Here is a 26,142-nt window from a genome sequence, read left to right on the forward strand (position 1 = left end):
CCAAATATATATATATATGAATCATATTTATATTGAGCACGAATGATAAAGATGACAATAAAACAACGCGAGGGGTAAATCAAATTAACTTGTAAACAAGGTTTATTTAAACTTGATTTGCCATTTCCATCTCATTAACTCGTAAATAAGGTTTGTTTGAACTTGATTTGTCGTTACCATCTCATCTAAAAACTTAGACTTTGATAGAGAAAACACACTTTTCTTGTTTGATTATATTCTCCGCACGCTCCCTCATGTGTGGTTCTAATTCTGTTTCATGGATTAAGCACGTAATTTTTTAAAAAAAATTTGGTGGCAGTAAGTTCAATATGTAGGACCTGTATATGCTCTGATACCATATTAAAATGTGTATACCATTTAACATTTCTTCTAAAACTATGCAAGAAGAAAACTTAGAAAGAACAGTGAAGTTTAGATTTGAAACGTTTTGGCGATTCTTTTATTTTTGAAAACAATGGAAGTGTATCAAGAATTTTAAGGTCTAACGGGGGAAATCTTTAAAGCTCTTTTGTCAAAGAGTTGTTTAATCACACATTTGAGCAATTTATAATTAAGTGTATAGTTTGTGAATTGTAGATGTAATTTTTTTTTTTGGTTAGTTAAATTTATATACTTTAATCTTGAAATTTGAACACGATATGAATTAATGATGAGAATATTCAAATTTATATAACAATGTATTTTTGAATTAAGGCATGATTATAGTTTCATCTTAATTCAAACATTAAAACAATTTAAACATCATAAATTCTTTCACAAAAATTTATAAATTTATACAGACTATAACAATCTCAAGTTGTTAATATTATTATTATTATAACTAAATTTATCATGAAATATTTTCAGTTTCCAAACAAGAGTCTGATGGAGGGACGGCCCAAAAGAAATGGTCCAATGGAATACAAGTACAAATTGTAGCCTAAAATAACTGTCAATCAATCTTACTTTTCTCGAACAGAGGATATATTTGACTTGAAAACCAAAAATAGAAAGAAAATAAATAGTTTTTATTTTTAGAGAAAAGACTCATATGTGTTATCAAATTTTTAGAAAAGGCTTATTTATGTCAATATCGTTAAAGAAAATACTCATTCATGTCGTTATTGTTTAACAATCGTTTTTGCAAAATTATTTTTGACACGTGGCCAATTATAATTCGACAACGTCATTATTTTTTTAATGAAAAAATCATAATTCTAAAAAAAAAAGTTTTATTTTTTCTAAAAAAATTGATGACGTGCTCGAATTATAATTGACCACATCATCAATTTTTTTAATTAAAAAAATCAAAATTTTGAATAAAAATTATTTTTTTAATTAAAAAAATAAAAGATGTGGACGAATTATAACTGGCCACGTTGCGAAAATGATTGTGCAAAACTATTATTAAAAAATAATAATACGAATTTTCTTTAATGATAATGACATAAATGAGCTGTACTTTTAACTGATAACATAAATTATTCTTTTCTGAAAATTTAATGACATATTTGAGTCTTTTTCCTTATTTTTATATTAAAAAAGTGAAACAAATTGAGCAATGAATAAATATTAATATAATTTTTGAAAAAAAAAATTGTTTGGACAAATGAGGCCGCCCATGACCATGTCAGACTCCACCTACTATTTAAATTTTAAATAAATAATTTCCCTCACCTTTAACTTTTGCTTATGTCACTCTCTAAACCTCCAACAATTACTCATTTTATGATGTAATAATCACATATATCTAAAATATATTTTTAAAAAAATTATATGTAAAGTTTATTTCCATCTCAATAGATAAAGAGACAGATCACTCATTTTATATTACTTTTACATTTTATATAATCAAATCGAAAAGCATAATGCATTATCATACTTCTAAAAATACAATTTTCGGTCCTACATATTAGTCATTTTAACATTTTAAAATATTTGTTGTTTAACAAATTTAAGAAATTATTTACAGCTAGTTTTCTTTTCTTTCACATTACTATAATTATTATAATTAATTTAGTATCAAATGAGTTATTTACCATATATAGTCTATAGGAATATATAAAATTTAAAAGTTCGATAATACAAACACGAGATAGTTCTATTTTAACGTCACTAAATAATATGCAATTTTTTCATTCTTAATCAATAATTTCAAATTTAAGTCCTATAATAGTACGAAACCACATTTCCTCTTTATTACGTGATACACAATACAAGTTTAAATTAATCATATCACGTATATATTATTGAAAATATAAATAAGTATAGATGATATAATAATTATCAAATGAGTTATTTACCATATATAGTCTATGGAAATAGATAAAATTTATTATTTTGATAATACGAATACTAGATAGTTCTATTTTAATGTCATCAAATAATATGCAATTTTTTTTATTTTAATCAATAATTTTAAATTTAAGTTCTATAATAGTATGAAATTACATTTCCTCTTTATTACGTGATACACAATACAAATTTAAATTAATCATATCACGTATATATTATTGAAAATATAAGTAAGTGTAGATGATAAAAAAAGAAGCGTTGATGTGGTTGGTCAAAAACATGGCCCACCAAGAAATGATATACAGTATAGTTGAGTAGTTGCTGACGAGATAAGGATAATCAATGTACATTTGGGTTGACCTAATTTATTTTATATAATTATATTAAAACTCAAAATTTGAACACAACTTCAATTTTAGAAATAATTATATAATCAAGAACTATAATATTCAATAATGGAAAGCTATAAAAAATAATTACGTAATTTTTTTTTCTAATTTGTCAAGTATATCCGATAATACAAATTGTGAGTTGTGGATTATGGACTGCACCACACTAGGAAAAAAAACTGAATCTTTTATAATCTAATTATATAATATACATATATCGATTATATTATAAAAAGTTTCAATAAAAAAACAATAGTATTATATATTTGAAATTTTCGTGAGTTCAATTGAATTTAATATTTTTTTAATTAAAATGTAGATTATCAAAGTAAAGTAGAAGGGCGAAAATTAATAAGAAATAATATTTTTAAAAATAAAATTTCACGCGATATAAATTTAAATTAATCAGACGAAAGTAAAAATAGAAAGAAGTAAGACAGTAGGGAGGTAGCACACCCTTGAAAAGTGCATGCCACCACATATGATATCAACAATTGTCAATTTATATTATTTTGGGATATTCACAACCACACAATATACACATACAATACCATACCCCAACGACAGGTCATCTCTATAATTCTAATATAAAATACATATACGGAGTATTAAAATAAAGATCTTTTTTTTCATATTATATTAAAGTCATTTTCATTGTCTCTTTCTTCCATTATTTTTATCCTTTTCTCATCATATTATGAAAAGTAGGAGACACATTTATTTTTATCATTTTTGAGGAAATTTTAAGTGATAATAAAGTCAATTAAGAACCAATAGGTGAGAAAAGTGGTTGATCTTATATCTAATTTTTAATTAATGCTAAAAGTAGTGGAGCTACTGACTATTCCTCCATTCAGCTATAGGATTTTCTTTTGTCACAATTTATTTAAAATAATATTTTATCGTTTAAAATATTTTTATTTTTTTAATATTAAAAATAGAAAAAATTAATTTATTTTAAATAAAAACAAATATTATATTTTCTGATCAAATTCTAACTAAATTTTCTAGCAATTGAAAACTTTTCCAAAATTAAATGTATTGCTTTTTTATTCTTAAACTTTATTCGAATACAATCATTTATAATATTTAGACATAAATGGTACTAATAATGTTCATTTAAATATCCAACCTCAATCTTTTTGATGACTAGGTATATCTTGATTTATTGAAGCATATTCAAAATTCAAGAATTGAAAAATGGAAAAGTTAAATATTCTATTTAGATTTTCAAAAGAAAGTATCAAATCACCTAGTCTAAGTAAAATAAAACTAAGCTAACAGTACTATTATGTATAAGTATTAGGTGAACTCAGATATGAATAAATATAGGAAAATCACCTCATACTTTTATCTCGATTAATATTGAGAATAAAAAATTCAATCGCTTTTCATATAAATATTTTTGAAATTTAATGTGTATTTCTTCATCGTATAAAAAAAATTATAATGAATAATCTATTAAAAGTTATGAGTGTAACATCGCTACATTACTATTTTAATAATAATATTCCATCTTGGAATTGGCAACTCCAGTTGTGCGTGCGCAGGGGGCAAACACCCTATGTGTCTGTTGTTTTTGGATCCTACCTATAGTATTTACTGCTCCATTCATCTCGTATTAGTTAATATTTTGATATTTTTAAAAAATAAATTTATTTTAAATTTTTAAAATTATAAATATATATTTTAAAGTGATCATTTCTAACAACCATAATAACTAAAATAGATAAGATGAAGTAGGTTTACATAGAATCATAGTAACTGTGATATGATTCCTTCATTTTTTTCGAATTTGAGTTTTGGACGAAAAGAATATTGCTTGAAGTGCTTATATTTTACTCAATTTGTTTACAATAGTATTCATATTAATCGAGTGCTAAAACAAGTAAAAAAATCAGTGCAATAGTACAACCTTTTTTTAAGTCTTAATTTTCTTGAGATACTAAAACAAGTAATTTCGAATGATCATTTATATTAGTTAGATTTCAATGCAGATATCAAAAGAGAATGAAAAAAAAATAACGTATTAGTACACAATCATTTGACACTCAAAAATGTGACCAATTAAGTAAAATTATTATCTGATACTTATCAATAACAAATTAATTGAAGTGTACGAAAGCAAAATCTAATTCAACGATTTTCAGGTATTGGTTTTATGAGAATTGTGTGTGTTGCCTGAAAAATTTGAATGTGGGTCATCTCTCTTGATTATTATGAGCCAACTCCCACTTGTTGGTCTTTGCTGTCTTTTGGCCTCTCTCTTTTCCCAAACTCACCACTTATAGAACCCCCTTTTGGCTTTTAATTAGTACACGACTAGGAGTATACAATTTGTCATTCTTCTTGTATCCAGTAAAAAGCTTCAATCTTTCTCTCTCTTCACGCAATCCTACATCTTTTCTTGCATTCTTGTACCCCTTTTCTTGATTTAGTCTTGTTCTTATTTGCTAAGTTTAGAACAGAACAACTTTTTTGCCGATTCTTCACTGTTTTTTTTTTTTGTCTGTAGACAGAATTTTTGTCTTACTGACATAGTACATGTGTGTGTATATATGAGTATTTGAATTTTTTTGTTGTGTTTCAAGATTTGAATTTGCTGACTGGGTTCTTGTTACTATGAAGCAAACTTTAATGGGTGACGACTAATTTGAGTGATGGATTTGATTTGAAAAGTTCTTGGATGTTGACTTGAAACCCTTTATCAAAGGAAACTTATATTTTGCCCATTCTTGTTTTTATTGTGTATCAAGATTCATGCTTGGAGTGCGACAATGGAGAGGTTTATGGCCTGCTTTTCATTTCTTTTAACACTTTGTTCAGAGGTTTAGTTTAAGGAAAGATGAAAAATTTTCTGAAGAAACTTCATATCTCTAGTCAATCAGAGGATTCAGAAGGGTCAAAGTCTTCAGCTAAGATCAAGAGATTGAGTGACGTTTTGTCGTCTGAAAGACATTCAAATTCTAGGTCTGATGATAATAAGCCCTTTTCAGCTATTTCTGGATGGTTGAATTCTGTTACCAATCGTCAAAGTCCTAGTCCTCCATCTTCTTCAAACGTGAGTAGAGGGAATATTAGGATGGAACCTTCTGATTCTGCTAGTAGCAGTGGCTTAGAGGCTGCTTTAGATGCTGTAAGGCGTGATTCGGAGTCTAGCAACTCGAGGGGGCCTGATATAGAGGAAGAGTATCAAATACAATTAGCTCTGGAGTTGAGTGCAAGGGAAGACCCCGAGGCAGTTCAGATTGAAGCTGTTAAGCAGATAAGTTTAGGCTCGTGTGCCCCGGAGAACACTGCAGCTGAAATTGTAGCTTATAGATATTGGGTAAGTTTGTTTCATCTAGTTGTTTGGTTGATTTTTAATTGCTTTTCTTTAGCTTGTTTTCCTTTTGGTATTAATAAGCATTTAGGTGTAGCAATTTGGAAGATAATGTTTTTTTGGGACCTAATTTTACCAAAAATAGGAATTGAGCAGGTTAGTGAGTTCCTTGACTCTGTCAACACGTTGGCTTGACAACATGCTGCTTTGATAATTTTTGTGCATTGGTGATCATGTTTGTTATATTGTTTTGGTTTGTTAACAGTTAGTTTCAGCTAAGGGATGCTGCAACATGCCTCTAATTAGCGACTATTTCTTTCGTGGTCTTCATTCTTCTAGCTCAAAATTCTCATGACAAAACTATGAAGATGTTGATCTTATCTATAGGGAAGTTCATTCAGTAACATTGCGTGGAATATAACACACTTTGACACTGGAATACTCGTATTATAGTGTGCTCTGATGTGGTGTGGCAAAGACCTTGTTAAACATGGATATGTTATCCTTTATCAAAAAAGAAATACGAAAGGATATGCTAGATTAACAAAAGACTCCATAAAGAATATTTTTCCGAAATAAAAGGACTTCAAATGCTCAGTTTCATGGAAAATCTAAGGAGTTAAAGTAAATCCACATGCTTGTGTATATATTAAGGGGAGAAGTCATAGTAAAGGAAGTTCCTACTCAGCTTTTGCGACAAACATGCTTATAGTGGATAATGTATTTTCCCGACAAGACTAGTATGTACATGGTGTTTGTCTTTTCACACTCTGTAGATAAAAGGAAATGACCTGAGTTGTGGTAAGAGCATAATGTATAATGAGTAGGTTAGGCGCGCGTCATGGTTCGAACCTGCCATGGACAAAGCCTGGTATTTAAGTACAGAAGGTAGAGAGGCTAACCACTGTCCACCGAGTTTGAACCTGTTCCACTGGCCTTGAATATTTCTTGGTCACAAAAAAAAAGCCATTGATTAAGAATCAAAAAAGAAGAAAACCTTTACTAATAATCCTGGACGACAAATTACAGTTAGTTAGGAAAAGCACTATCACAAACTGATGAGAACATTTCAACAGAGTTCCCTGAGAAGAACCAAAACTTTCTTTGGTCTTTTGGATACCATCCAGGCAGCACAGTTATGCATTGAAAATTTATTTCCATTTACTTCCATGTTGCTAGTTGGGTGGGTTGGGAAGCCTTAAATCTGGTCACATCCTCAGCTGCAATCTGGTGAAAGGTAGGCAGTAGGCACTATCCCTGCTTTTAGTGATAGAGTCCATTTTGCAGATGATCCTCAGTTGCCAATTTTTGAACCCAAGATTTCTATCTCTATTATTTTGTCAAATTAATTTCCAAGAGAACAAGATTTTATAGAAAGCTCAGTTGTCTGACATTTGGAGAGATTGGTTTGTGGACTACTATTTGCTCTATTGTTTGATCCACCTGTGATGCTTATTTTGCACAAAATATCCCTGTTTCTATTCCGTGTTCCTCTCTGACACATGAATTATCTCATATTATAGATTTATGAATGCTTTTCAGAATTACAATGCTCTAAGCTTTGATGACAAGATCCTGGATGGCTTTTATGATCTTTATGGGATCCTTATAGAGTCCGATCCCTCTAAAATGCCATCTCTTATCGATCTACAAAGAACACCGGTAGCAGACAAGATCACTTGGGAAGCTATCCTTGTTGATAGAGCTGTGGACTCTAAGCTGTTGAATTTAGAACAGAAAGCTATAGATCTGACTGTCAAGGTCAGGTCAGAATCCATAGGCTTTGCTGATAAAAAATTAGTTCAGAAGCTTGCGATGCTAGTTTCTGAACACATGGGTGGTCCGGTTGGTGATCCTGATGGCATGTTAATAGCATGGAGAAGCCTTAGTCATACTCTAAAGGCCACTTTTGGGAGCATGGTTTTGCCTCTGGGTTCTTTGACCGTCGGACTGGCTCGTCAGCGTGCCTTGTTATTTAAGGTACTTAGCTTTTTGACCTTCAAAACCTTTGACAACACACTTCTATTTATATGAAAAATATATAAAACTCGGTAGTTTCATGCTTAATTGTGTGATGCTAACAGAAGGAAGGAGTACTAGCTGACTATGATCTTGAGATTTTTTTTTTTTTGGGGAAACGGCTATGATCTTGAGATGTCTGAATTACCTTATCTCACTTCTGAAGTGTAATTTATTTCCAAAGTTGGATTGTGACAGTGATGATACCACTTTTTTTATCAAACAAAGACTACATATCCACATAGAAAAAACTGATTAGTTTTGTGATAGAGGGCATACATTCTTCATGTAAAAGATGAACAACAGCAGTGTTCTTTGGACACACTGTTGGGTGAGTTTAGTTCAGTTTTATTTGGATGCTTCTCAAATATTTGTTTGAAGTACTTTAGTCAACCATTATTTAAATCCAGTATGTCATCTCCATATACTGTTCAGCATTCCACATCCATTCTTTCTGCTGTTGTATGCAGGTGTGCTATATCCATCCTTTATAAGATGTCAATTGCAAGTGTGCTGTGCCCTAATCAAATATGAGTTGAATCAGTAATGTGCCCACATTCTGTTCAGCAATCCGTCTATGCTTTCTACTTTTTGTGCATAATTGATGTATCTCCATCTTTTCTGGAGAGTCAATGGCAAGTTCCTGCATGATATCCTTTTCACTTGTCAGTAGTCTTTCATATCAAACATCATGTCTATTCATAAGTTTGATGCATGAGAATAACCCAGAGTATGTTTGTCCCATTTAGTTGCTATGACTTCAGAAAATATTTGACAATATCCTCCTCGTCTGCTTACCGATTTGATTAAAATTACTTTTGCTGTGGTCATTAAAATATTAAGCCAAGAAATAATCCAGCTGAACTGTATCTTAAGCCAAAATGACTTCAGAATTGATTGCAGATAACAATGATTGCAGACACTCGTGTTTTTAAATTTATTCCTTTAACACCCATCAGCTAGCACATTCTGCCATTTCTTTTTGTTTTTGTTGAAAAGTTCCTTTTGTATTGCATATCTCATTTTTGCGACTTTAAGATCAGTAATTTATGTTTTAAAGAGTTAACAAGAAACATGAAAGGAATTCTATCATACCAAAAGTTCAAGGCAGAGTTCTTTTGATTTTTTTCTTTAAGAAAAAAGATTCTTTCTGCCTTGCCTTTTTCTTTCTCAAGTAAGAAAGCTTTGATCTCCATGCCTTTGCCTTTCTTAAGTTAGATATTGAGCAATGTATTTTCGGTCAAACAAAATGTATTGTTCAATAAGCAAAAAGAATGGCGACAAGTATCTTACTTCAGAAAGGAAAGCCAATATTTCCTTCAAACAATATATTATATCTCTCTCTCTTTTTGTGTGTGTGTATGTTTGTGTCAGTGTCTGTCTACATGTCTGGTATGTATGGTGGATGTAAATTATTTTTCTTCAAACAAATAAAAATTGTTAAACATATTGACGGTAAACTTCCTCTTAATCCAGCAAGGATCCCCCCCAAAAAAAAAAAAAAGAAAGGAAAGAAAGTGAAAAATTGTAAATAGCTAAAATTGATATGTGGATTTGCTGTTTCTGTAGCTTGGACCTGAGGATGAGCAAGCTGGATTCCCCTGTATCTACATTCTACTATGATTTTCTATCACTGTTGTGTTTGTTTCTTCATCTCCTGGCATGATGGTCAACTGGGGCCTTTCTTTTCTTTTTGCTATGATTTAATGTACTTCTGAAATTTGTACAGGTTTTGGCTGATAGTGTGGGGCTCCCGTGTCGATTAGTAAAAGGGCAAGAATACACAGGTTCAGATGAAGTTGCAATGAACTATGTAAAGCTTGAAGATGGAAGGTTCCTTCTCTCTAGTCTTCTTCCTTATTCAGATTTTCTAATTTCATTTCCAATTCCTATGTGTTTGTACCATAGTTGGTATACAGTCAGGTAGCATTTCGATGAGCAAGGTATATGTTAAGTTTTCAAGGCAGAGTGCTGGATAAATCTTCTTTGTTATTAAATACATATCTTTTGACAAGTCAAATACATAAACTTATCTTTAAGGTAGTTAGGTGATCAATTTGAAACATATAATCTGTTTCTCTTATTTCTTAAGATTTTTGCTGTTTTTATTTGCTGGGAGTATAAATTTGAATTCACCTCGGTGGAAAAGTTTGTGCAGGCATGTAATTACTCCTCCCAAGGTTGCCTCTTTGCTTACGAAGTCATACGCTTTGCAGGGAATATATTGTTGATTTGATGGCCGACCCTGGCACACTTATTCCCTCTGATACATCTGGAACACAGGGAGACTATGAGGAATCCATCCTATCCATCAGTCCATCATCCAAAGATGTTGATTCTCATACGGGTTCTTCTAGTAGTGGGGTTGCCTGTTCTTCAGAAGATCATTCAGAGTATGGAACCGAAGAGAGGAAATCCAGGTTTGGGGAAATCAGTGCAGGAAATGAGTCTCCGTCTACAGGTAATTCAGAAAAGCAGAAAGGAAATAATAACTCTGATGACTTCACAAAGCTTCGTACTGTGAAGGAGCAAGGGCCGGAAACTTCATCCAGGACTGTGTATGCAAGATCTCCTTATTCACATACAAGATCTCCTTCCTGGACTGAAGGCATTAGTTCCCCAGCTGTACGGCGAATGAAAGCGAAGGATGTCTCACTGTACATGATTGATGCTGCTAAAGAAAATCCTCAGCTAGCTCAAAAACTACATGATGTCTTACTTGAAAGTGGTGTTGTTGCACCCCCAAATTTGTTCACTGAAGTCTATTCAGAGCAATTAGATTCCTCTCCTGTGGAGGGAAAATCCAGGCCAGAGGATATGGAAAGTCAGGGAAGGGATGAGGTTGAGAAAATCAAGAGTCAAGTTGATCTAGATTGTAATAATTTCTTGCCTCCTTTGGCTTATCATGCCCAGTCCAAGGTCAATCCCCGTGGGCCATTTGATCCTCATCTGGATGGTGGAGAAGTTAGTGGGCAGCATGTTTCCCCACACTCCGAGCTGGCTGCAGCGAAATTCACGAAAAACATGCCTGTTGCTGCAGCTGCAGCTGCTGCAGCAGCTGTGGTGGCGTCTTCAATGGTAGCTGCTGCAGCAAAGACCACATATGGTTCAAAAGCTGATCTCCCTGTTGCAGCTGCTGTGACAGCCACAGCAGCAGCAGTGGTAGCAACAACTGCCGCTGTCGCTAAGCAATATGAAAACTTGGAGACATCTGCTCTTTTACCAAATAGTCCTGCTTTCTTACTTAATTTAATGGACTCTAAAAGAGTTGATAAAGATGCAGATGGTGCTGTGCCTGAAAAACGGGGTAGTGGTGATCAAGTGCATGAGGCATTAGGAGTGAATTCTGAGGGTGAAAGAGTATCAGATAGATCAACCGGTAATGATAGTGTGAAATCTGATGTGACACTTGATGATGTCGCAGATTGTGAGATTCCAATGGAGGAGATCACCTTGGGTGAGCGTATCGGACTTGGTATTGACCTGCATTGTATATTCTAATCATACAAGCATCCATGAAGCAGTTTAACTCCTTGTCATCTTACATTTTCACTTATCTTTCCTGTTGCAGGATCTTATGGGGAGGTCTATCGTGGAGAGTGGCATGGAACTGTAAGTTTTTCTATAGATTTCTTCTTTTCATTTTAGGTTTTGCTGTAATGAACTTTTGCATCTTTTTTCTTTACAAAGTTGAAAGCTAGAACACACTGTATTATCTGACTATCAGATGCAAGTTGTTTCTTCAACTTAGAGAGTAATAATATGTATGGGCATCTGAAATCTGTGGATGCTGTTAGTGTGTGAAGTGAAGTTGTTGAAGACTGCCAAGTTTCATTTATACTTGTGTATTCTTGTAGTTTGAAGAGTCTCCAAGGGGATTTATATGGCCTTTGGGGAATGGCAAATTGTGGAAGAGTTAATAGTACTCCACCTATTGACTTGAGGTTTTGGGTTGGATCCTCATATTCTTGGATAAACCTATTCTCTCACATGTGAGGTGGGAAGGGTGTTGGAGATATGCAATTTCCTATACCAGGTATTGAAGGACTTTCAAAGACCTTTATAAACCCTCATATCCGATGTGGAATTTAGGATACATGGGACATGCGTGTCTGCTTTAAGAAACTGTGTTCACTATGAACTAGATTTTGTTTTGCACACCATTATTGAAAGCTTTTATATATATATAGATATATTTTATTTTATTTTTTTAAAAAAAATTCTGGATGTTAATGCCTCTTGGGAAAAAGTGTCTGACTGGATTCATTGGCACTGTTTAGATATTGTGGGTCAACAGTGATATAGCTGTGTTGTTCAGTCATTTTTCACTTGCATCAAATTTAAATTGGAAAAATCCGTTTCTCTTACAAACATTTATCGTTGTCTTCAACTTGAACTGATACAAATAGATGGAACCTTTTTATTTTCAGGAAGTAGCTGTGAAGAAATTCCTAGACCAAGAATTAACTGGTGAATCACTTGAAGAGTTTAAAAGTGAGGTATACCCTTTCTTGTCCAACATAGGCCTTTTCCCTTGGTTTTTCAGGGAAGTTTTGAAAATTACAATTCATGGCATTACTATCATATCTTGGATGTCTTTCTANTCAAATTTAAATTGGAAAAATCCGTTTCTCTTACAAACATTTATCGTTGTCTTCAACTTGAACTGATACAAATAGATGGAACCTTTTTATTTTCAGGAAGTAGCTGTGAAGAAATTCCTAGACCAAGAATTAACTGGTGAATCACTTGAAGAGTTTAAAAGTGAGGTATACCCTTTCTTGTCCAACATAGGCCTTTTCCCTTGGTTTTTCAGGGAAGTTTTGAAAATTACAATTCATGGCATTACTATCATATCTTGGATGTCTTTCTAAATCATCAATGGATTTTCTTTTTTCAAAATATATTGAAAAACCTTTTCAAAAGAGTTTGAAAAGCTAATGAATAAATGCCAAAGGAAAAAAAAAATCCAGAATAAGAACATTAAAATGGGGATACATGCCCTAGTACCACTGATACAAGAATAAAAAATCTAGCTCAATGCATGCCTAGTCACTAAGTCGGTATAAGCCAGGAAGAATACTGGCAGAAAGTAATGCTTGCTTGTAAGGTACAATTACAACTGATGGGATAAGGGAAGGATAGCCTAGTGGTAAAGACCCTATACCTCCAATTGTTAGGTTGGTGGTTCGAGCCACCAATGGAGAAAAGTTGGAGAGGGCCACTGCTGGGCTCCTAGAAGGTCTTTTTGTTTTGATGAATTTCACCATATCAAAAGAAAGAATTGTGTAATTACATCTTAAATTTTTTTGTGTAGAATGATGATCTTTGTGTGAAAGAAAAATACATTTGACTGATGGAGAAATAATATAAGGATTACTTGACTTGAGGCAGTATCAAAATGGGGAAGTATGCTGCATTTTCTCTTAGATAGAGTTGAATTTGTCCAACTAATACTCTAGGGCATTATGACACTATCAACTTTTACTCAGGATTTATTAATTTCAAGCTTCCAGAAAATTGAAAATTTTTCATTACTTTGTTTTCCAAATTGATTCCTTTCTTTCTTGCTTATATACTTGAACATAGAGAAATCAAAAGCTATATGAAAAATTCACTCTTTATTCAGCTAGTGGTCGTTCTAATAGTTCCTCTTTGCTCTTCTTAATTTGTAACTCTTGGTAAGAAGCACACAGCATGTTAACCAACATGCTGATGCAGTCTTTTCTTTAAACTGTTCCTCTGTATCATCCAAGTTAGTGAAAGTTTTCTCCACTGAGTTCAGCCCTTTGATGTTTAATCAATTTGCCCAATTAAAACTGTAAATGATGCAGAGCCTTAAATGTTGTTGCAGATCTATTTTGTGCACTTATCCATTTGTAGTCTGTTTGTTACACTAAGAAAGTCAGTAGTCATTGCTCTTATCTGATGTATTATTTAAAGGAATATTGTAATCTCATTCAAACTTAATTTTTCCTTGGAAGGTGATGATCATGAAAAGACTCCGGCATCCTAATGTAGTCCTGTTCATGGGAGCTGTTACACGTCCTCCAAACCTTTCAATTGTTACTGAGTTTCTTCATAGGTACATCAAAATTCTGTAATATTTAGTTTTGCGGTAGTTCTGGTCCTCCAGGAAATTTAAAGTTGCCAAATAGCTGTTTCCAAGCTTGGAAGTATAAAGTGTTTGTAGCTTTGATGTATAACCGTTCAAATGCTGGAAATCAAATTATATTTTGTTTTGCAGAGGTAGTTTGTACAGATTAATTCATCGGTCGAACAATCAATTAGATGAACGGAGACGATTGAGGATGGCTCTTGATGCTGTATGCTCCACTTCTCTTCTTCTTCTTTTTAATTTTTCCATTGATTCAAACCTTCTACATTACATAATGACTTTCTGCTATACGTAATTTATTTAACGAACAGGCTCGAGGAATGAACTATCTACACAATTGCACTCCTGTGATAGTTCATCGTGATTTGAAGTCTCCAAATCTCCTTGTGGATAAGAACTGGGTTGTGAAGGTGGAATTCCTTTGACTGAAACCTAGTGAATGATATCTTACAATACCTTCCCATTTAACACAACTATTTGTGACTCTAGGTATGTGATTTTGGGTTATCGAAAATAAAGCACAGCACCTTCCTATCTTCAAGATCAACTGCTGGGACGGTAAGCAGGAGGATTTGATTCAATTACTCAGTACATGCTTCTTTCTTCCTTTTTCTTTTTGTTTCCCTTTATTTTCTACATTTGTTTAGCTGTTAAATTGACGTTCTCCTATGCTTGATAACCTTTCCCTTGCTTCTTGTTCCCACGACTTTATTTCATAGTGGTGCCTTTCTTAATAGAACTTGTAATATTCCAGTCATGCATACCTGCTAATCTTTGTACATCATTTTATATCAGCCCTTTTGTAGAAGATAGCTCCATGCTGTTGGTCTTAAAACAATTCAGGCTTTTGGAGATGTTTTGGTTGCCAAGTTTCTCCTTCAAAAAGGTGGTCGCTGTGATCCATGGTTCAAAAATAAATTTAAATGTATGACATGTTTACCTCATCTGAAAAGAGTATCAAGGCTTCTAATTACATATTTTAGCCCTTTCCGATATCATCAAGACTTAGTTTTGAAGTTGTGAAATTGTTTTACCTTGTTATCTGCGCACATGATGAACTACTGTAAAAGTAGGACAGCTGCTCTTTGATACTATTGATTTTGAAGAAAGCCAGTAAATACATATGGTGGAGATAGTTCCGAAATGACAATAATTGCGTATTTGTACTGTCTTTCATTTGTTCTCATAAACCTAGATGCATAAATATAGTTTAGAACTTTCTTTTTTTTGCTGATCTTCACGTGTTATTTAGTGGTTATAGTATTCATTAAGGTAGAAAATTTATAAGTTCTATATCTAATGCTAAGTGGGCATTTGGTTGTGTTGCATTGTGATGTTTGATAAAAGTAGGTTTTTGTTTTTAAAGTGAAAAATTGGAGTTGTGTTTGGCCATGGATACTAATTGAAGTTGTTTTTGTTCATGGCCAAACGCCTCATAGCTGTGCTGTATTGCGTTTCACATAATATACAATGTGTAAATTTTCCCTTTCTGCTGATATTTTGTGGAAATTAGCAGTTACAATAGAATATGCTTTGCTTCATTCAGATTCTCGGTGATTTGGAGTTAACTTGGATGACTCTTGTACTTAAGCTTATGCTGCACAAAATGCTTGCAGTTTCAAGGGTAGAAAATTAGCACTTGTAGAAACATATACTTTTTGTTAGTAATTCGTGGTAATGAACTGTTGTATGTTTCTACTTATACACGGGAAATTTTACCACGTTAGAAAATACTGGGTAATGGAACTGTCGCTTTTGAGAAGTTTCTCTGAATTTGCATTATTCATGTATTACATATATATGGTCTAACTAAATACTGCAGACAAATCAGTATTTTTTATGTATCCCTGCAAGAGTTTAATGAGCAAACATTTGACTCTTGTTGTTGCTGGCTTATGATTCTGCTGCAACCTTTTGTTTTCAGGCTGAGTGGATGGCTCCAGAAGTGCTGAGAAATGAGCCTTCAGATGAGAAGTATGTCTTACATAATCATATTACCCCATTCAAAGTGTTGAATAAATATGTATTAGTGAAAGCAACTATAACACAAGAATCAGAACAATTCTACTACAAATATCAGGGTTCAACTATGAGTTTGTTCACCGTCATTGGTATAATGGTTGTTGATTTGTACAATGATTTCATGCCTTACAGATGTGATGTATATAGCTTTGGTGTTGTACTATGGGAGCTCTGTACTCTGCAGCAGCCATGGGGAGGAATGAACCCCATGCAAGTCGTAGGTGCAGTTGGATTTCAACATCGCCGTCTTGACATACCAGATGACATGGATCCTGCTATTGCGGACATCATCAGAAAATGCTGGCAAACGTGAGAACAATTTATCTTTCATTCATTTTGCCCCTAATTGAGCTCTGTCCATAATCTTTTACTCGCTTCTTTAGAGCTTGTCAGGCTGACCAATGTTTTTGGTTAATACTAGAATCAGTGTTATCATGTGGTTGTTGTTCATAATTAAGGCACCTAGGTGACCATCACAGTGTTGGTCTGGCAGTGCCTGAAATTTTTGTCCATCTGTTAATATCTTCCCAATGGTATGTGTAAAAAGAGTGAGGGTTAACGTTCAAATCTCAACAGAGAAAGAAACAACATTGGGTGATTTTTTTCCATCTGTCTATATCTTGCTTGGCAAATTTATCTGCTACCTACAATACCCCGTGAGAATAAGTGTAAGCAAGCTGGCCTAGACACCACAATCATTGAAAAAGAAGTGAGTCACTTATATATAGTGTTAGTATGCAGTACCAAAGCACCTCAGCATGAAAGCCATGCCATTAGTTTTGACAAAATATAGCACCTGTTTGCGTGTCTATACAAGGTTATCTCTGGTTTTCTTGATGTAAAAATCTTATGTTTTTTTTTTTTGATTTACCTGTTTAATGTGTAGAGATCCAAAGTTACGGCCTTCATTTGCTGAGATTATGGCTGCTTTGAAACCACTGCAAAAGCCTATAACCAGTTCACAAGTACCAAAACCACTGGGGAACAGAGGTCAAGAAAAGGGCCGGTCATAAAGGAACGTGGATGATCGAGCAGCACAGCATGTTTAGGACAGAAGGGAAAACGGAATTTTATCTTTTGTTGGAAATGAAGACAGGTCCATATTTGTTTAACCAGAAATTAAAGGAAGACATAAAGGATCTGTCAACAAACATATACTTCATGTCGAGTCAATTGTTGTGATTCTTTTTTTTTTTTGTTTTGTTTTCTGGCAGTTGTCAACCCACAGGTCCTCAAAATTGTGAATCTTATCTTATGTATATTCATTTTTGGGATCATTTTGTAATTAATAGAGATTGAGAACATTTCCCATACTTCCACATCAAATACTTTGAGATGCTTGATTATCCAGTTGCAGCAATAGAGGAACAGCCTCATCTTTTTTTTGGTTTTGTTTTTTGAATTGAAAGATTTCTGTAATAGTCAATTGTTGATTTAGTTTTTAGTTGAAATAGCATGCCTGGAGAAAACTGATTCATGTAAAGATAAGGTAGGGACCATTTACTACAACTGTATACAGTTGAGTCACTACAAATATCTACTACTCACTCTCTCATATGCTCATTTCATATCCAAAAACATGGCCACTCTCTTTGGATCCACACCTTCTCTGTCTCACCCAATTACCAGAACTAACTTCTCTTCATCCTCCCAAACTCCTCCTCCTTCTCAGCCTCCAAATCAAAATCCACAACCACAAACTCCGCCACCACTGAGTGCAACTGCTGCAGAGCCTCCATCACCTGTTAATGTGCAGCAGCAAAAGCCTAGTAAATCTGCCCGCCTGTCAACCTCTGCGGATTCCACTGATTGGATTGCCTCCTCCTTAACAAGGAGATTTGGCCTTGGTGCTGGACTTGCTTGGGCTGGTTTCCTTGCTTTTGGTGTTGTTTCTGAGCAAATCAAAACTCGTCTGGAAGTGTCTCAACAAGAAACAAACACAAGGTAAACTTACATGATTTCTACTTCCCATATTCTATTTGTTTTTTTCTCTGTATAAACATCAAAATTGTATCCAGAAATATGAACTCTTCTTTACTTAATTGTCAGGGTTGTTGAGAAAGAAGAAGAAGTGGTCTTGCCCAATGGGATAAGGTACAGTCTCTGCTATGCTAATCGAACTTTTATCCACTATAACAGTAAAGTCGTAAAATTATTTTCTCACTTTAAAATAACTGAATTTCACCTACTATAGAATCCATGTACTCACTATAGTAGTAAAATCACTAAACTTTTCCTCCTATAACGACAAAACTTACTCATCAAGGTGTCTGTCCATACGTGAAATTGATGTATATTCGTGTAACAGGTATTATGAACTGAAAATTGGTGGCGGTGCAACAGCAAGGCCAGGGGACTTAGTTGTGATAGATGTGAAGGGAAGCATACAAGGCAGTGGAGAAGTTTTTGTGGATACATTTGGTGGTGATGGAAAGAAGAAGAGGCCATTGGCATTAGTAATGGGATCAAGGCCTTATAGTAAAGGAATTTGTGAAGGTATAGAAACAGTACTAAAAAGTATGAAGGCAGGTGGAAAAAGAAGAGTGATAATTCCTCCAAATTTGGGATTTGGAGAAGAAGGAGCAGATTTAGGAACAGGGCTGCAAATTCCTCCATCTGCTACTCTTGAGTATGTTATTGAAGTTGAAAAAGTTTCTATTGCACCTGCTTGATTGAAGGTATACACAATAAATAGTATAACTTCAAGTGTTTGCTACTAAAGGAAAATGCAAGATAGTTGATTCTTGTACTGTTCTTTAGTTGACAAGAAAGATGTGTGAAAGTTTGATTACAACATATTGAGGAGGGCCATTCTCTCTTTCTACATTAAGAGGGAGATTAACCATTCTTGCATTTAACTTTTCGGTATTCATAATTTATTGATCTGATTAATTTGAATTTCCCGTTGTGCAAGACCATTGAGAAGAAAACATTACCTACCACATTCTCAAAGATCGAGATATAATTTTTGATCAACTTAATTCGATAGGTAGAACGAATTACTATTCATCCATCATAACTTGTGAACAATTGATCTACATATACAATTTTTACTTGTTATGCTGAAATCTTTTAACTCATTGAAACAAATGTCTAGTTCGACATATTTATTTTTTTTAAGCAGAGGTCGTTTCTTACAAAAATATCAAAGAGACCAAATATTTAAGACCGCGCTTTATAAAGGTCATTCTTGTAAATCACCAAACTCCATTTGCAATAGATCTAATTGAACGATTTGCCTTTAAAATGAGTTAACCTTTAATTTTTGCCCTTCAAATGAATTGATCTTTAATTTTTTTTCCCTACAGATCAAGTTGATGCTCAGCGGGACAAAGTTTATTTACGAACAAAGGATAGGGCATAAGTTTGAAGATATTATAATGCAAAAAAGTTATTCATCAGATAAAACCTAAAAGAGGAATTTTCGCATATAGTCAATCAAAAATAACTTAATTATACTACATATCTATATTTTCCTAATTACGATTCGTAGCTACATGTTAGAGGGAGGAGAGAGGGCAGAGAGTAGAGAGAGGTGAACTGTATATGTATATATGTCAGATGATTGTATATATGTAACAAGTATACATATATATTTGTATATCTGATGATCGAGATTAAGTGAGGGAGAAGAGAGGCGAGCGAGAGAGGGTGGAGAGAGAAGAAATGCTAATTGTATTTGTCTGTTCGTCATACAATTGTATATTGTATATGTATAATTTGTATTTGTATATATATAAAAGAGGAGAGAGGAAATAGGTGACATAATTACAACTAAAATTAAGTTGTGAACTATAGCTATGTTAGTTAAATAATTAGTACTAAATTTCCCCAAATTAAAAAGCAGCACAAAATAGGGCCAAAAGTGCAAATAACCTGTTAGATAGAATTGGATTTTGATCCACCCGGCCCTTTGTGAGCTCCGTTCAATTTGGGGAAGGAAGAACAGAAGTGTTGAACTGGTAAGGAAATTCATAGAAGCTCAAGAACAAAAACCCTCCTTAAACCCTAACGCGAAGAAGATCGACATGAATAGATCTCTTGCAACAAGTATTTATCGCTGTTCGTTAATGCTGAATCCTTACCCTGCTACCTCTTCATTTTGGCCCAGCTATAGGCGTTTCACATCCAAAAGCTCTAATCAACCTCCTGCTGATAGCAACAACAACAACCTTCAAGACGAAGACGATATCAGCAATAAAGGTGTGGTTCTTACAAAAATCAATCTTCATTAGTTGTATTAGATCCGCAAATAAGCAAAGTTATATGTTAGCTTGTTTCAATTGCTAAAAAAATTTGATTTTGAGCGCTCAAAAAATCGGGAAACTTCGCTGTATGTCTTCCTCCTTTTGCCGGTAAATTTGAGCTTACTAACCCTATAATTTGCTTATATCTCTAATTTATACCAAAATAACTTTCAGTTTCAGCAGAAATTAATTACCTAGTATTTTTTTTAACTCTATGGTATTATCCATCTCTAAGTCATACTGTATAGACTAAATTTCATTGCAATTGAGATAAACTTGGAGAATTTTTTTATTTTACTGAGTTTCGGATATAGGATTGAAACAGGGATTGATTTCATATTCAAATTTGGAGTTCATTTCTTGTTCCTATTACAGCGCTGAAAAAGCAGATAGATAAGTTTTTTGAAGGAGATGAAGAAGCATTCCCATCAATATTTGAAGCCATATTGAAAAGAAAATTGGCTGGAAAAAGTGAAGAATCTGATAAGGAATTGATGAATGAACTTCAGGCTCAACCTCGTCGACAGCATGATGCTGCCAATAGAGAGTCTGACTCCGATTGAGTTGACTTACGACAAGTCTACCTATATGAGTATTGTTTTTTATACATTGATGAGAATACAAGATTGTGGATCCATAATTGCCATGGGGAGTGAGTTGTTTATGTATTCATCATTCCTCACTGTAATTTTATATTTCAATAGCTAGCAGATTCATTTTGGATCAGCAGAAAGAATTTCTATCTGACAACTTGTGAAGTTGGAAGCGTAGGTGTCCAATCAATCAACAACAACATACCCATTGTAATCCTACAAGTGTGGTCTGGTCTGGTGAAGGCATCTAATCAATCAATGAAGTGGAATTAACTGTGGGATACCAGGATTTGGATCCCAATAGAAATAGAAGAAGTCTTTTTTCTCTTTTGGTCTGGCTAAGTTGTAGCGAGCAAAATTATGTTTGTTTGAAGTTTGGATGATTTAAACACTGTGCTATAGCCTCTGGATGATGTATTTGTGACCCATGGATGATATGTTTTCTGAGTAAAATTTGTTATTCCCTTAACCTTCCAGTGTAGGAACTCTTATTCTTTGTACTTACTTACCTATGCATTAATAGAGGTTGTCTTCTCGCGGGTTCAGATTGCTATTGAAGTTTCAGAGCACACTCTATCTTTGTTTCCTCGTTTTTCTGTGCCAAGAATGATCCAATTGAATCAATTCTGAGGCTGATATGTCCGCCTCCCCCATCATCTTCACCGTGTTATTGGAAGTAACCTACCTGCTGGTTGGCTAATGCTATGTTGTGCCTGTACTATTTCAAGTTTGCAGTAATTTTTAAGGGTTAATCGAGGCTGCTTTGTTAAAGATCTTTCAAGCCATCTTTCTGGTTGTTTGGATGCCTATAATGATGCTAAAGCTTTCTTTAGTCATGAAGCTCTTTCATGGGCGGCTTACAATATTGTCAAGGAGATGGTTGAGTTCAATTATTAAAAGAGGTGCTCAGAACGACTGATTAGGGAAATCCATTACAGAAACAAAACCATTTGTGTTATAAATACATCATATTACGGATATTCATTTAAATATATAGGTTTTGAATAAACTTGTAATCAAATCATTAAAGCAGATAACTTGCAAGTGCAAGCAACTTAATTTAACAAGAAATGTTATAATGCGTAACCTTTTTTCTTTTGTACAAATAGAGATAAATTCAATTATATATATATAAGAAGTTCACATTTGAATAATATTTACTAGTACTAATTTTAAAATCTTTTCTATTTTCCTTTTTTTTTCTTTTACCTTTTAGCAAAGTAAATTTTGGTTTAAAAAAAAACACAAATATTTTTGTCGTTCCAATGCCTGTATCTAAAAACTGAGAAAACAAACGCAAAACTACAGAGAGTCGCTAAAACCCTAAACCATGAGACGAGCTCTATCTCTGTGCTCCCGCAATTTACATCTCTCTCAAAACTTCAAATCAAATCCAAATTATTTCAACAGCAGCAGCAGTAGCAGTAAAATCATTCATCGCACAGTTGTTCCGTCAAAGATTAGATTCTTTTCTTCATCAGAAAATGATTCTTCATCGAATCACAACACCCCTGAACCAAGCCCTCAGCCGGAGACTAGCTTGAATGAATCCAACGAAAAAGAGACTAGCTTGAACGAATCCACCGAAAAAGAGGTCTCCCTCAATGTTGAAGATGTCAACAATAAAGGTAAGTACTTAGCGATCTGCAATGTGTTTAGTGGCGATTGTTTGTCAATTCTGAGAAAATTGGGTGCTGGGGGTTAATTTAATCTTTCCCTGAAAATGTTTAGGTTTAATGATTTTGCTGATTAATGAGAATATGTACTGGATCTCTCTTGCTATGATTGATGCGGATTGCTGACAATAGAATATTGGAGAAAATTTAAGTAGTTGAATTTTGGGTCTTATTTTACTGGCATCCCTAGTTTCATTGTTCCAACTAGAATGCCCTCAGAAAAAAAAGATATCTTTTTTCAACTTTCTTGGTGTTCTGTCAATGGAAATCCCTTTGTGACACTTACTTTGTTGTGTGTTAAACAATTTATAGTTTCTTTGGGGATTACGCTGATAGAAGATGGTAGTGAATTAAGATCAGGGATGGTGTATTTTTAATTTGAATGGGTTTCTTGGTTCCATATTAAGCTACCTCATTTGTTATATCTACTGTAGAGTTGAAGCTGCGGATTGAGGAATATTTCAACAAAGGCAATGAGGAGGCGCTTCCATCAATTCTTGAAGCAATTTTAAAGAGGAAATTGACGGGAAAGCATGAACATACAGATGATGAGTTATTGGAGGAGATGCAGATGAAACCACTGGATGGTGTAAATGATGAAGAGTTTGAATCAGATTTCGAGGAAGGTCACAGCACTGATGAAGATATTGAGGATTTGTATGACGCAACAGATATTGTGAAAAGGAAAATGGTGACTGATAAGTTCTTCAACATGGATGACAGGAAGTGGGATGATATGATAAAAGAGGCTACTGAGCATGGGCATCTTAAGGATACAAGGGAGTGTGAGGAAATTTTACAGGAGATGCTTAGCTGGGATAAAATTTTACCTGGTACTACTTTTGTATGATCTTCTGGCTTCTTAGTTCTTAACTTCTTATCCCTATTAGTAGAAAATTAATTCTTTTGCATCATGATGTAATTTTGACTAGGCTTTAAGCTTATAAAAGGTCCAACCCTTAATATTTCTTTAAGTCTTATGATGAGCTTCTTGCAAGTGAAAAATTTAAGTTGTCTGTCGCACTGGCAAAGGTGCCTACCCGTAGCTCATAATCATCAGGTAGTCAGCTGTTTGGAGGGTTGCTGGTGCATATTTTTTATCATTCCAAAATCTTACATCTGTTACAGAAGAACTAATAAACTGCCCCCTCTTGGTTAATTTATTTCTGTCTGTGGACTTTTTGGAGCTTTAGCTTAAGGCCCTTCTCCTTGCAGTAAATAATTCTTTTTGGCCTATTAGCTTCACTAGTTTTATATTGTGACTGGCCTGTGAACTGAAACATCAACTGTGATGACTATCATGCTATTTTCTGTCTTTTCCTGCAACATAAAAGAATTGCGGCGAGCACAATTTTTAATGTGTTCCCATCACATATTAAATATAAGGTAGGGATAATATCTGCCAATTAAAGTGAAAAGATTTCAGCTTTAAAACTTTTTCGTTGCATGCAGATGAATAATATGTATTCCAATCAACAACAAAAGATAATATCTGTGCTCCCAATTCAGCAATAGTGCTGATAGTGTCCGAAATCTAATGGGCACGGGGATGCGATTTCCACAGTAATTTTCTTAGTTAGATAAATTTCATTTTCTAATTCCTTCGCTATTAGGTTTATAAAATTGTAGTGGTGGAAAAGAAAAGGAAAGGTTAAACCTCAAAGAAGTGTGGCAGGAGCAATTAAAAAGTAAGTTGAGGTTTCTTTGATCGAGCAAATTACGTCTTACCTGTTGACAAAATTCTTTCAACAATTCAGTCAATTATAATTTCATCACTAGCTAATTTCTCTGATAGCTTGTATGGAGTAGTTATAAGTTCTATTAAATTTCAGTTTCACGTAATGTATTCTCTTTAGGACACTATTCAAACTTGTCTTTTATAGGATATTAGAGTCAGTTTTCAGTGATCTATTTGATGTCCCAATCTATCATTTGGATTCTTGACTCATCGGATATTTTATCTTTATCCAGATGAAATTAAAAAGAAGGTAGAAGTTAAGTTTGATGAGATAGGTGAAAGGGTTGAAAAAGGTGAGATTACCCCTGAAGAAGGCTATGCATTGTTCAAGGAGTTTGAGGATGGGGTGGTCGTGGAGTGCGCAAAACTGATGGAGAAAGATGCTCCACAGTTTGATGGGACTACTTTGCCAGATGACAAAAAGGATTTGGATGACCCTCCAGGTGAAGGCCCAGTCCTTAGATGGCTAACAAGGGTGGTCTTTGCTCCTGGGGGTGATGCATGGCATCCAAAAAACAGGAAAGTCAAATTGGCTGTTACAGTGAAAGAGCTGGGTATGTCAAAGCATCAATTTCGCCGCTTAAGAGAATTGGTCGGAAAACGTTACCATCCTGGGAGAGACGAGCTAACCATCACTAGTGAAAGGTAAGTTCACATTTTGGGTGTATCTAAGTTACCAGTATCTGATCTTGTCATGGGGTCTTAATGTATGTTTCGGCTTATCTTTCAACTGAGCTTTATTAAATGTGTAGCTATTGTTGAAACTATTAGTTGGAAGTATTTAACTGCTGCTTATTGGTGAGCTACACTGGCATTTGAAGTTTGGGGAACTTACAATGAATAAATGTTTATTTTTACTCAGATTTGAACACCGCGAGGAGAATAGGAAGGACTGCCTGAGGACTCTATTTGCTCTTATTGAAGAGGCTGGAAAAGCTAACAAAATTGTAGAGGATGTTCGGACCTCGTATGTGAAGCAGAGACTCAAAGCAAATCCTGCATTCATGGAAAGGCTGCATGCAAAAACCATGAAATTGAAAGAATCCAGCTTGCTGCATGCATGACAATAAGCTGTTTGCAGCTGGCATTTTCTTGTAGAAGATAAACACAAGGTTATTGATGTGCCTTCTCATTGACATTTCAAAACATTTTTCAACATTCACGATTAGTACAGGTTTGCAAGGGGGCATTCTTACATGGTCTGGTGCAAAAGAGTTGCCACTTGCTTTTGGTGGCACTGCTATGTATTAGCTACCCTTGTTCTCAAAGCATATGAAGAAGATTAGGATGACAAATGTCAAAGACGATGGGAAACCATATCAAGAGATGACCGTTTGTACTTTAACTGCTGCTTCTCATCCATCCCCTGCTGAAAGAGTGAGAAAATAACTGCTGTCTTAAAGTCCTATAAGTTGTCTGCTAATCTAGGTCGATAGTGTGTGAACCGTGACACTTCTGGTTTGGGATGTGGTTTTTCTGGATCTTGTGCCCTGCTTTTTAGTGATTTTTGTCTGTGTAACTTTATTTTCACTTGCGAATAATGGAGTTAATTCATAGCTGTATTGCAACTCTAAAGTCTGCACTTATAACCCATTCAGGTGAAGAAGTTCCTCGTCCATGATGAATCTAACGTTTAGAGGGAATCAACAAATATGTTCCCGCTGAGTAACTGAATCTGAGTATAGTGGTGAAAAGGTATTGATAAACACTGTTAGCTAGGTTC

At 34.2% G+C, this 26,142-nt stretch overlaps 4 protein-coding genes across 10 annotated transcripts; all 4 read left to right on the forward strand.

The window, feature by feature from the left end:
* The first annotated feature begins 4,923 nt into the window (after positions 1-4,923).
* LOC107014282 (probable serine/threonine-protein kinase SIS8) lies at positions 4,924-17,559 on the forward strand. Of its 6 annotated transcripts, none has more exons than XR_001456211.2 (14): positions 4,924-6,012; positions 7,549-7,986; positions 9,755-9,858; positions 10,242-11,500; positions 11,597-11,637; positions 12,456-12,524; positions 14,010-14,110; positions 14,273-14,351; positions 14,455-14,553; positions 14,633-14,701; positions 14,939-15,029; positions 16,068-16,117; positions 16,298-16,474; positions 17,052-17,559. XR_001456211.2 is itself a non-coding variant. In XM_015214132.2 (13 exons), the coding sequence occupies exons 1-13, from the start codon at positions 5,530-5,532 to the stop codon at positions 17,176-17,178; spliced, it is 3,096 nt and encodes a 1,031-aa protein (XP_015069618.1). In that variant the 5' UTR covers positions 4,926-5,529; the 3' UTR covers positions 17,179-17,559. The 6 variants fall into 6 exon arrangements, 3 of the variants coding, with proteins under 3 accessions (XP_015069618.1, XP_027771316.1, XP_015069619.1); XR_003577405.1 differs by lacking the exon at positions 12,456-12,524 and adding an exon at positions 12,726-12,794; XR_001456212.2 differs by lacking the exon at positions 17,052-17,559 and having other exon boundaries at positions 14,939-15,068; positions 16,298-16,386.
* A 143-nt stretch (positions 17,560-17,702) lies between these two features.
* LOC107014283 (peptidyl-prolyl cis-trans isomerase FKBP17-2, chloroplastic) lies at positions 17,703-19,023 on the forward strand. The gene is made up of 3 exons (XM_015214134.2): positions 17,703-18,109; positions 18,215-18,259; positions 18,474-19,023. Exons 1-3 carry the CDS (start codon positions 17,745-17,747, stop codon positions 18,835-18,837), a joined length of 774 nt encoding a protein of 257 aa, XP_015069620.1. The 5' UTR covers positions 17,703-17,744; the 3' UTR covers positions 18,838-19,023.
* Positions 19,024-19,186: 163 nt separating this feature from the next.
* LOC107014284 lies at positions 19,187-21,550 on the forward strand. Of its 2 annotated transcripts, XM_027915516.1 has the most exons (3): positions 19,187-20,368; positions 20,788-21,006; positions 21,038-21,550. In XM_027915516.1, exons 1-2 carry the CDS (start codon positions 20,194-20,196, stop codon positions 20,973-20,975), a joined length of 363 nt encoding a protein of 120 aa, XP_027771317.1. In that variant the 5' UTR covers positions 19,187-20,193; the 3' UTR covers positions 20,976-21,006; positions 21,038-21,550. The 2 variants fall into 2 exon arrangements, with proteins under 2 accessions (XP_027771317.1, XP_015069621.1); XM_015214135.2 differs by having other exon boundaries at positions 20,788-21,550.
* A 704-nt stretch (positions 21,551-22,254) lies between these two features.
* On the forward strand, positions 22,255-26,010 carry LOC107015393. The gene is made up of 4 exons (XM_015215644.2): positions 22,255-22,633; positions 23,116-23,514; positions 24,653-25,064; positions 25,282-26,010. Exons 1-4 carry the CDS (start codon positions 22,336-22,338, stop codon positions 25,481-25,483), a joined length of 1,311 nt encoding a protein of 436 aa, XP_015071130.1. The 5' UTR covers positions 22,255-22,335; the 3' UTR covers positions 25,484-26,010.
* Positions 26,011-26,142: the final 132 nt, after the last annotated feature.

The sequence above is a fragment of the Solanum pennellii genome, chromosome 3 (assembly GCF_001406875.1).
Source record: "Solanum pennellii chromosome 3, SPENNV200".
Classification (NCBI taxonomy): domain Eukaryota; kingdom Viridiplantae; phylum Streptophyta; class Magnoliopsida; order Solanales; family Solanaceae; genus Solanum; species Solanum pennellii.